At 41.5% G+C, this 12,350-nt stretch overlaps 1 protein-coding gene across 2 annotated transcripts in view; it reads left to right on the top strand.

Moving 5' to 3' along the window:
• The window catches only part of LOC110499345 (metal transporter CNNM4), a 32,160-nt gene that overhangs the window by 13,978 nt on the left and 5,832 nt on the right, over positions 1–12,350 (top strand). For both annotated transcript variants that reach the window (XM_036956205.1, XM_036956204.1), the window contains 5 exons: positions 280–449; positions 594–693; positions 1,909–2,057; positions 6,588–6,816; positions 7,199–7,435. In XM_036956205.1, coding sequence (XP_036812100.1) covers positions 280–449; positions 594–693; positions 1,909–2,057; positions 6,588–6,816; positions 7,199–7,435 — 885 coding nt within the window. The remainder of the gene's footprint in view (positions 1–279; positions 450–593; positions 694–1,908; positions 2,058–6,587; positions 6,817–7,198; positions 7,436–12,350) is intronic.

Below are 12,350 nucleotides of genomic sequence, written 5' to 3'. Positions count from 1 at the left end.
TGTGTGTGTGTGTGTGTGTGTGTGTGTGTGTGTGTGTGGATGGATGTGTGTGTGTGTGTGTGTGTGTGTGTGTATGGGTGGATGGATGTGTGTGTGTGTATGTATGGGTGGATGGATGTGTGTGTGTGTGTGTGTGTGGATGGATGTGTGTGTGTTTACACTTCTCTTTTTCTACTCTCTCAATCTTTCTTATTTTCCTCTCTCTTTCTGTCTCTGTCTCTGTCTGTCTCTCTCTCTCCGTCTCTCTGTGTGTGTGTGTGTGTGTGTGTGTGTGTGTAGAAGTGGAGCCCTTCAAGCCATGTCATCTCTCAGAGAAGATTCTTCTTTGTCTAATCAAACACCCCAGTGTCGTTCAGGAACTTAAGTTTGACAGGAAGAACAAAGGAGCACCACAGCACTTCCTGTATATGAGGAACAAACCTGTCGACTACTTTGTCCTGATTTTACAGGTACACACCATACACACTGATACTACACTGTCTTGGTTCTACAGATACACCTAGGGTTGCAAAACAACCAGAATTTTACCAAAGTTTGGAAATCTATGACAACTTTGCTGTTTAATAGTCTGTCTGTGTGTTATGTCATTGCAGGGTAAAGTTGAGGTGGAGATTGGTAAGGAGGCTCTTCGTTTTGAGAACGGAGCTTTCTCCTATTATGGAATGCCAGCCCTCATACCACCATTGTCCATAGGTAAATACACTCCCGGCCCCAACAACACACAATGGGATTTTATCAGTTGGTGTTAGTGATTATAATGTTGTTGGTGATAATGGTGATGACGTTGATGAAGAGGATTTATTGAATAGGACATTCTTACCCCAGCTTCCCCTGTTCTAAATGCTACAGTAGCACAGTGTTTCTATGTTATGTGTGTGCGGGAAATCCACTGTCCATTTCCCTGGAATCCGTGGGGTAAGATGGCTGCAGTGGAAACTATGTAGCTGCAGTGGAAACTATGTAACTGCAGTGGAAACTATGTAACTGCAGTGGAAACTATGTAACTGCAGTGGAAACTATGTAACTGCAGTGGAAACTATGTAACTGCAGTGGAAACTATGTAACTGCAGTGAAACTATGTAACTGCAGTGAAACTATGTAACTGCAGTGGAAACTATGTAACTGCAGTGGAAACTATGTAACTGCAGTGGAAACTATGTAACTGCAGTGAAACTATGTAACTGCAGTGAAACTATGTAACTGCAGTGAAACTATGTAACTGCAGTGAAACTATGTAACTGCAGTGGAAACTATGTAACTGCAGTGGACACTATGTAACTGCAGTGGAAACTATGTAGCTGCAGTGAAACTATGTAACTGCAGTGAAACTATGTAACTGCAGTGAAACTATGTAACTGCAGTGGAAACTATGTAACTGCAGTGGAAACTATGTAACTGCAGTGAAACTATGTAACTGCAGTGGAAACTATGTAACTGCAGTGAAACTATGTAACTGCAGTGAAACTATGTAACTGCAGTGGAAACTATGTAACTGCAGTGGAAACTATGTAACTGCAGTGGAAACTATGTAACTGCAGTGAAACTATGTAACTGCAGTGGAAACTATGTAACTGCAGTGATTAAAGCTGTTTAAGAAAATGGTTCTATAGAAAGACATGTCCTGACCTGGGTTATATAACACCCAGTTTACACTGGTAAGCAGACACAAAAGGGCCAGCCCAGTGTGTGGTGTGTGTGGTGTGTGGTGTGTGGTGTGTGTGTGTGTGTGTGTGTGTGTGTGTGTGTGTGTGTGTGTGTGTGTGTGTGTGTGTGTGTGTGTGTGTGTGTGTGTGAACATGCATGTGTTTGTTCTTGTCTAATAGAGAGCAAGAGAGATACAGAAAGACAAAGAGGAGAGTGAGTGAGATAAAAAAAAAAGGGACAGAATCTAATCAAACTCATCTCCAGTCAACAGGTTTGGTTCTGGTAGCAGTGGGTTGAACCAGTCAGACTCTGTCCTATCAGGAGGCAGTGTGGGTCAGCTGAGTATAGGAGGGGGAGGAGTCTACCTACCTGACTTCTCTGTCAGACAACTCACTGACCTACAGATTATAAAGGTAACACACACCCACACACATCTGCAAAACCCCCACACATCCACAAAACTACACTAAATATATTCATGTGACCATATAATTGAAACACACAGTTTTGTAATGAAGGTCTACAGTAGCCTCAACAGCACCCTGTAGGGTAGCACCATGGTGTAGCCGGAGGACAGCTAGTTTACATTCTCCTCCGGGTACACTGACTTCTCACCACCTTCCATAGACTTACATAGTAATTATGACAACTTCCAGAGGACGTCCTCCAACCTATCAGAGCTCTTGCAGCATGAACTGACATGTTGTCCACCAAATCAAAGCATCAGAGAGTGAATTTAGGTCCGAAAGCATAAGCTACAGCTAGCTAGCACTGCAGTGCATGAAATGTGGTGAGTAGTTGACTCAGAGAAAGACAATAGTTGAACAGTTTTTAATAAATTAATCTCTTCAAAAATGAAGGAGAAGCAAGTGCTAGCTATTTTTCATAGCATTTTTTTTTTATAGCTTTCACTTACTTAGTTAGAGAATGAAGCTCGCTAGTTTAGCCTACTCAAAAACCCGGCTCAAACAGAGGGGGATGCTATGTTAGCTATCTGGCTATAACAGAGGGATGCTATGTTAGCTAGCTGGCTATAACAGAGGGATGCTATGTTAGCCAGCTGGCTATAACAGAGGGATGCTATGTTAGCTAGCTGGCTATAACAGAGGGATGCTATGTTAGCTATAACAGAGGGATGCTATGTTAGCTAGCTGGCTATAACAGAGGGATGCTATGTTAGCTATCTGGCTATAACAGAGGGATGCTATGTTAGCTATCTGGCTATAACAGAGAGGGATGCTATGTTAGCTAGCTGGCTATGGCTATCCAACACTGGAACCCTTCCAAGGCAAGGTAAGCTTTTGGTTTTATAAATGTATGGCCACCAGGGCCTACGGGTGTAACTGCTAAACTGCTAGCTTTACACTGTACTGCATGATTGTAGCGGGTTTACTAATGCGTTAGTTCTAGTAGCTATGTTGACTACTCTGACATTAGCTAATATGGTGACAAAGATGTAGGCTGTGTAGTGGTTAGCGGTTATGGTATAAAGGTTTGGCTTGGAAAGGGGTTTTCGCCTGGTCACAGACAGCTGTGGTGTTGTGCAATGGAGTCCACAAGCAATGGGAAAAGGGGAGAGGAGAAGCGCGAGTAAATGTGAGAAGGAATTATACAATGAGCAAAGTGATCATGCTGTTTGTATGTGGCTGCTATGAAAGTTATCTGTGTTTGCGGGTGATCAGGGGTGTATTCATTCCGCCGATTCTGTTGAAAAACATTTCTAAACGGAAGCAAATGGAACAAAATGGGGATGAACATACCTGAATTTGTCCAATAGAAACTCTCGTTTGCAACCATTCGACTAATGATTACACCCTATCAGCTAGATGCAGGCAAGAGTGTGCAAGACGGTATTGAATGTGTCACTCTGTCACATTGATTACTCAAATCTATCTCTCGACCTGTGCGTACCTACATTGTAAACTTTCATGGGTAGGCTAGGTTGTAGCAACCTCATGATAGGTATAGGGAAAATTAGAGTATCATGTAGTAGAAATAAGGCCTCCCTCATCTTTAACGTCACCGACCACCACTGACATGCACGCACAACACTTAAAATAGACCTAAACTTCTAACTACCCAGAACCATACTGCTTCTCATTTTAATTTCCCTTTAAAACGTCTTAATCCCTGATTTTGACTAAACACAGACACATCCTCTCTCCCTCTCCCTCTATCCTTCCTTCCCTCTCTCCCTCCTTCCCTTGTTTTCCTTTTAATCTCTCTTAGTTTAACTTTAATCATTGGGGATAAATGACCTCCATTTTCAGTATGAATAATTTAGACTTAACGTGATGGATGTACATCTTGAGAACACACACACTCCCTCACCCCTCCCCCAGGTCATAAATATAGTTTGAGAAAGAAAGATCACTAGAACGCACACACACACACGCACACACACACACACACGCACGCACGCACGCACGCACGCACGCACACACACACACACACACAAACGTAGCATCTACATAGAGAAACAGCTTGGTGGTGTGTGTGTGTCTATATATAGACATTTGCTTATATTAGTTTATATTGTGTGTTGATGATGATGTGTTAATACTGTATTTGTGGAGTGTGTTGATGATGTGTTGATACTGTATTTGTGGAGTGTGATGATGATGATGTGTTAATTCTGTATTTGTGGAGTGTGATGATGTGTTAATACTGTATTTGTGGAGTGTGTTGATGATGATGTGTTAATACTGTATTTGTGGAGTGTGTTGATGATGATGTGTTGATGATGATGACGTGTTAATACTGTATTTGTGGAGTGTGTTGATGATGATGTGTTAATACTGTATTTGTGGAGTGTGTTGATGATGATGTGTTAATACTGTATTTGTGGAGTGTGTTGATGATGATGTGTTAATACTGTATTTGTGGGAGTGTGTTGATGATAATCTGTTAATACTGTATTTGTGGAGTGTGTTGATGATAATGTGTTAATACTGTATTTGTGGAGTGTGATGAAGATGATGTGTTGATGATGATGTGTTGATGATAATGTGTTAATAGTGTATTTGTGGAGTGTGTTGATGATGATGTGTTGATGATGATGTGTTGATGATAATGTGTTAATACTGTATTTGTGGAGTGTGTTGATGATGATGTGTTGATGATGTGTTGATGATAATCTATTAATACTGTATTTGTGGAGTGTGTTGATGATAATGTGTTAATACTGTATTTGTGGAGTGTGATGAAGATGATGTGTTGATGATGATGTGTTGATGATAATGTGTTAATACTGTATTTGTGGAGTGTGTTGATGATGATGTGTTGATGATGTGTTGATACTGTATTTGTGGAGTTTGATGATGATGTGTTGATACTGTATTTGTGGAGTGTGTTGATGATGTGTTGATACTGTATTTGTGGAGTGTGTTGATGATGTGTTGATACTGTATTTGTGGAGTGTGTTGATGATGATGTGTTGATACTGTATTTGTGGAGTGTGTTGATGATGTGTTGATACTGTATTTGTGGAGTGTGTTGATGATGATGTGTTGATACTGTATTTGTGGAGTTTGATGATGATGTGTTGATACTGTATTTGTGGAGTGTGATGATGATGTGTTGATACTGTATTTGTGGAGTTTGATGATGATGTGTTGATGATGATGTGTTGATACTGTATTTGTGGAGTGTGTTGATGATGTGTTGATACTGTATTTGTGGAGTGTGATGATGATGATGTGTTGATACTATATTTGTGGAGTGTGTTGATGATGATGTGTTGATGATGTGTTGATACTGTATTTGTGGAGTGTGATGATGATGTGTTGATGATGATGTGTTAATACTGTATTTGTGGAGTGTGATGATGATGTGTTGATACTGTATTTGTGGAGTGTGTTGATGATGATGTGTTGATACTGTATTTGTGGAGTGTGTTGATGATGTGTTGATACTGTATTTGTGGAGTGTGTTGATGATGATGTGTTGATACTATATTTGTGGAGTGTGTTGATGATGTGTTGATGATGATGACGTGTTAATACTGTATTTGTGGAGTGTGTTGATGATGTGTTGATACTGTATTTGTGGAGTGTGTTGATGATGATGTGTTGATGATGATGTGTTAATACTGTATTTGTGGAGTGTGTTGATGATGATGTGTTGATACTGTATTTGTGGAGTGTGATGATGATGTGTTAATACTGTATTTGTGGAGTGTGATGATGATGTGTTGACACTATATTTGTGGAGTGTGTTGATGATGTGTTGATACTGTATTTGTGGAGTGTGATGATGATGTGTTGATACTGTATTTGTGGAGTGTGTTGATGATGATGTGTTGATACTGTATTTGTGGAGTGTGTTGATGATGTGTTGATACTGTATTTGTGGAGTGTGTTGATGATGTGTTGATACTGTATTTGTGGAGTGTGATGATGATGTGTTGATACTGTATTTGTGGAGTGTGTTGATGATGATGTGTTGATACTGTATTTGTGGAGTGTGATGATGATGTGTTGATATTGTATTTGTGGAGTGTGATGATGATGTGTTGATACTGTATTTGTGGAGTGTGATGATGATGTGTTGATACTGTATTTGTGGAGTGTGATGATGATGTGTTGATGCTGTATTTGTGGAGTGTGATGATGATGTGTTAATACTGTATTTGTGGAGTGTGATGATGATGTGTTGATACTGTATTTGTGGATTGTGATGATCATGTGTTGATACTGTATTTGTGGAGTGTGATGATGATGTGTTGATGATGATGTGTTGATACTGTATTTGTGGAGTGTGATGATGATGTGTTGATGATGATGTGTTGATACTGTATTTGTGGAGTGTGATGATGATGTGTTGATGATGATGTGTTAATACTGTATTTGTGGAGTGTGATGATGATGTGTTGATACTGTATTTGTGGAGTGTGATGAGGATGTGTTGATATTGTATTTGTGGACTGTGTTCCTGTCTCCTAGATCTCGAGGAACCACTACCAGAATGCACTAACAGCCAGTCTTATGGACAGTGTACCCCAGACTCCCGATCCTGAGGGGAGACCCACCCTCCCTGAGGCCCGCTCCCACAGCATCGCCCTGCCCCTGACGCACACATTCACTCACCTGCAACCTGTCCTGGAACGACACACACACACAGAGACCGCTGGACCGCTCACCTCACAGCTCAATGAAAGGAGTTGCATAGTCCGTAAGTGGTGTGGTGTGTGTGTGTGTGTGTGTGTGTGTGTGTGTGTGTGTGTGTGTGTGTGAGAGAGACCTCTCATTGAATTGGTGGTCTGTCCTCTCTGTTATTGAGTTAAACCATGGAGGGAATCGATCATGATGCAGACGTGTCCAGCATGATAACCATCTCTAGCTGCTTCCCTCATGCTCACTACCTCACTGTTTGCAGCTAATAGGTCATTTGAGAAATCTTCTATCTGAAGATAGATCACTTCTATGCACAGAAGGGGTTGGAAGGAGGGGACAAGGGGGGGGGGGGGGGGGGGGGGGGTTGGAGACTGAAAACGGGTTACCACTTCACTAAGATGCAGCCTCTGTCCTGATTCTCACTATGTCTCCCTCTCCAGGCAGTAAGTCAGATGGACAGAGGAGCCCCAGTGACTCAGTGTTTCTACGGATGGATGACATTCCCTACATCCGAGAGGACAGACCGGAAGACTGTCAGGAAGACCAACCAGAGGAGCCACCAGAGAAGGAACCGGAAGATCGAACAAAAGACTGTCCGGAGGACTGTCCAGAAGACCAGCTAGAAGACAGGCAAGAAGACCGGCTGAAATACCAACTGGAAAGCCAAGAAGGGAATGGTGAGGAGACCTGTGTTATATTACACCCTCACAGCTTACAAGCCGTGAGTGTGAGTTGTAAGCTTCTATAGCTGTTATATACAGTTGAAGTCGGAAGTGTACATACACCTTAGCCAAATACATTTAAACTAATTTTTTCACAATTCCTGACATTAAATCCTAGTAAAAAATCCCCGTCTTAGGTCAGTTAGGATCACCACTTTATTTTAAGAATGTAAAATGTCAGAATAATAGCGAGAGAATGATTTATTTCAGCTTTTATTTCTTTTATCACATTCCCAGTGGGATAGACGTTTACATACACTCAATTAGTATTTGGTAGCATTGCCTTCAAATGTTTCGAGTAGCCTTCCACAAGCTTCCCACAATAAGTTGGGTGAATTTTGGGTAATTCCTCCTGACAGAGCTGGTGAAACTGAGTCAGGTTTGTAGGCCTCCTTGCTCACACACGCTTTGTCAGTTCTGCACGCACATTTTCTATAGGATTGAGGTCAGGGCTTTGTGATGGACACTCCAATACCTTCACTTTGTTGTCCTTAAGCCATTTTGACACAACTTTGGAAGTATGCTTGGGGTCATTGTCCATTTGGAAGACCCATTTGCGACCAATCTTTAACTTCCTGACTGATGTCATGAGATGTTGCTGAACAGCCTTTTAGGTTATGTCGATATAGGACTTGTTTTACTGTGGATATAGATACTTTTGTACCCGTTTCCTCCAGCATCTTCACAAGGACCTTTGCTGTTGTTCTGGGATTTATTTGTACTTTTTGCACCAAAGTACGTTCATCTCTAGGCGACAGAACGTGTCTCCTTCCTGAGTGGCATGGCGGCTGCGTGGTCCCATGATGTTTATACTTGTACTATTGTTTGTACAGATGAACGTGGTACCTTTAGACGTTTGGAAATTGCTTCCAAGGATGAACCAGATTTATGGAGGTTACAATTAGTTTTCTGAGGTCTTGGCTGATTTCTTTTGATTTTCCCACGATGTCAAAGAAAGAGGCACTGAGTTTTAAGGTAGGCTTTGACTCAAATTATGTCAATTAGCCTATCAGAAGCTTCTAAAGCCATGGCATAATTTTATTTTCCAAGCTGTTGAAAGGCACAGTCAACTTAGTGTATGTAAACTTCTGACCCACTGGAATTGTGATACAGTGAATTATAAGTGAAATAATCTGTCTGTAAACAATTGTTAGAAAAATGACTTGTGTCATGCACAAAGTAGATGTCCTATCCGACTTGCCAAAACTATAGTTTGTTTACAAGAAATGTGTGGAGTGGTTGAAAAATGAGTTTTAATGACTCAACTTCCAACTTCAACTGTACATGAGTGCTAACACCCTCTAGTAGAGTTGGCCGTATGCAGATGTTCATACCATCCTCCTCTCAGACCAGGATATATGGTATTACTGGCTTAGTACACAAGGGGATGCCAACATTCTCAATGGAGGCTGTTCGCTTAAAATGATAAAGGACACAAATGAAAAACAAATTGCAAAAACAGGCAATCCAGCTCATAAAGCTGTACACATATCAGGCAGGAGCTACAAAATGTCCTTTTGGTGAGTTTGGACATGTACAATCGAATGTGAACGAGACACATTGTGCTAATAAACAAGATGCATGCTTGTCTGAAGGAAGAACAGTACTGGCTCTGAAGCAGCATGTGTAGGCTACAAGTTGAGGAGAGGAGAGGAGAGGAGAGGAGAGGGGAGGGGAGGGGAGGGGAGGGGAGAGGAGAGGAGAGGAGAGGAGAGGAGAGGAGAGGAGAGGAGAGGAGAGGAGAGGAGAGGAGAGGAGAGGAGAGGAGAGGCTGGGAGTGGAGTGGAGTGGAGTGGACAAAAAAATGCAAGGAAGTCAAGATGGTGACAGCTGTACAAATAACTCATCCATAGGGGTTGACTTCTCAAACACGGAAGAAAGCTAACACAATATGATGCCCCGTCACCTTATTAATTCAGCCACTTAGATTAACTTGCAAATTAAATTTAAGGGTTGTGTTAATGCAGAAATATCTTGCTGCGTTTTATAAACGCAGATTTAAAATGCTTCTCATTGTAATTTCTGCTCAGCATCAGACTAATTCTGTGCTTCAGTTGCACTTCTCCACTCAGATGAGAATTCATGAACAGGCATTCTATCAGCAGACAGGGCTCAGACTGATGTGTAGCTACGTTTCTCCTGTACTTCTCAGTGTGGCCAGCCTAGTTCTCTGGTAAAATACCAGATTAACTTCAAGCAAAACATCAGGAAATGTAGCTGGCTACATTCTTTCTATGATAAACATTAGACATATATATGATGGCCATGCATCGTTTTTGAAAAAAATACTTTGGTTTTTCATTAAGCTGATTTACTTGTGTGGCAGCCAGCCAAATATCATTGCATTTCTTTTGTCATCAGATGAAAATGAAGCTATTTTCTGCCAAATGTGTTGCACTAATATATTTTCTGTGAAGGAAAACTAGTTACACGTCCCTGTTCACTCTATTGAAGCAAAAAAAACACTTGACGTTGAAAATAAAACGTGAACCCTGTCAATACACAGCTGGACTCACCTGCTCCTGCTTTCTCCCATTGTGCTCTTTACAAACACACACCAAACACGTGACTGGCTCAACTGTTCTGGGGATCTACGGTATGGTAAGATGCTGAAATGAAGAAAGCAATCTGCTTCATCTCCTAAAGTATTACACAAGTTGACTCCAGGTATTTACTTAGTCTTCACAAGTCGAGTGAAGTTTGAACAATCCTTCCATGGAAACTTGTCCAGTGCAGTACCAAGGCCATGGTTTGCATAGTTAATGGTATGTACAGTGCCTTGCGAAAGTATTCGGCCCCCTTGAACTTTGCGACCTTTTGCCACATTTCAGGCTTCAAACATAAAGATATAAAACTGTATTTTTTTGTGAAGAATCAACAACAAGTGGGACACAATCATGAAGTGGAACGACATTTATTGGATATTTCAAACTTTTTTAACAAATCAAAAACTGAAAAATTGGGCGTGCAAAATTATTCAGCCTCCTTAAGTTAATACTTTGTAGCGCCACCTTTTGCTGCGATTACAGCTGTAAGTCGCTTGGGGTATGTGTCTATCAGTTTTGCACATCTAGAGACTGAAATTTTTTCCCATTCCTCCTTGCAAAACAGCTCGAGCTCAGTGAGGTTGGATGGAGAGCATTTGTGAACAGCAGTTTTCAGTTCTTTCCACAGATTCTCGATTGGATTCAGGTCTGGACTTTGACTTGGCCATTCTAACACCTGGATATGTTTATTTTTGAACCATTCCATTGTAGATTTTGCTTTATGTTTTGGATCATTGTCTTGTTGGAAGACAAATCTCTGTCCCAGTCTCAGGTCTTTTGCAGACTCCATCAGGTTTTCTTCCAGAATGGTCCTGTATTTGGCTCCATCCATCTTCCCATCAATTTTAACCATCTTCCCTGTCCCTGCTGAAGAAAAGCAGGCCCAAACCATGATGCTGCCACCACCATGTTTGACAGTGGGGATGGTGTGTTCAGCTGTGTTGCTTTTACGCCAAACATAACGTTTTGCATTGTTGCCAAAAAGTTCAATTTTGGTTTCATCTGACCAGAGCACCTTCTTCCACATGTTTGGTGTGTCTCCCAGGTGGCTTGTGGCAAACTTTAAACAACACTTTTTATGGATATCTTTAAGAAATGGCTTTCTTCTTGCCACTCTTCCATAAAGGCCAGATTTGTGCAATATACGACTGATTGTTGTCCTATGGACAGAGTCTCCCACCTCAGCTGTAGATCTCTGCAGTTCATCCAGAGTGATAATGGGCCTCTTGGCTGCATCTCTGATCAGTCTTCTCCTTGTATGAGCTGAAAGTTTAGAGGGACGGCCAGGTCTTGGTAGATTTTCAGTGGTCTGATACTCCTTCCATTTCAATATTATCGCTTGCACAGTGCTCCTTGGGATGTTTAAAGCTTGGGAAATCTTTTTGTATCCAAATCCGGCTTTAAACTTCTTCACAACAGTGTCTCGGACCTGCCTGGTGTGTTCCTTATTCTTCATGATGCTCTCTGCGCTTTTAACGGACCTCTGAGACTATCACAGTGCAGGTGCATTTATACGGAGACTTGATTACACACAGGTGGATTGTATTTATCATCACTAGTCATTTAGGTCAACATTGGATCATTCAGAGATCCTCACTGAACTTCTGGAGAGAGTTTGCTGCACTGAAAGTAAAGGGGCTGAATAATTTTGCACGCCCAATTTTTCAGTTTTTGATTTGTTAAAAAAGTTTGAAATATCCAATAAATGTTGTTCCACTTCATGATTGTGTCCCACTTGTTGTTGATTCTTCACAAAAAAATACAGTTTTATATCTTTATGTTTGAAGCCTGAAATGTGGCAAAAGGTCGCAAAGTTCAAGGGGGCCGAATACTTTCGCAAGGCACTGTATTTGTAGTCTTGTAGGTTGTAGCAGATTTTGTAATGGGCTTTGTTCATACACTTCTCATTTCTCTACTCTCTCTATGCTCCCTCTCTCTCCTCTCCACCCCTCTCTACTCTACACCTCTCTCTCTCTTTACTCTCCTCTACACCTCTCTCTCTCTTTACTCTCCTCTACACCTCTCTCTCCTCTCCACCCCTCTCTACTCTACACCTCTCTCTCTCTTTACTCTCCTCTACACCTCTCTCTCTCTTTACTCTCCTCTACACCTCTCTCTCTCTCTCTTTACTCTCCTCTACACCTCTCTCTCTTTCGTCTACTCTACACCTCTCTCTCTCTCTGTCCTCTACTCTACACCTCTCTCTCTCTCTCTCCTCTACTCTACACCTCTCTCTCTCTTTACTCTCCTCTACACCCCTCTCTCTCTGTCCTCTACTGTACACCTCTCTCTCTCTCCTCTACTCTACACCTCTCTCTCTCTCT

This window comes from Oncorhynchus mykiss, chromosome 20 (assembly GCF_013265735.2).
Source record: "Oncorhynchus mykiss isolate Arlee chromosome 20, USDA_OmykA_1.1, whole genome shotgun sequence".
Taxonomy (NCBI): domain Eukaryota; kingdom Metazoa; phylum Chordata; class Actinopteri; order Salmoniformes; family Salmonidae; genus Oncorhynchus; species Oncorhynchus mykiss.
This window is presented reverse-complemented; position numbering and strand designations above follow the sequence as displayed.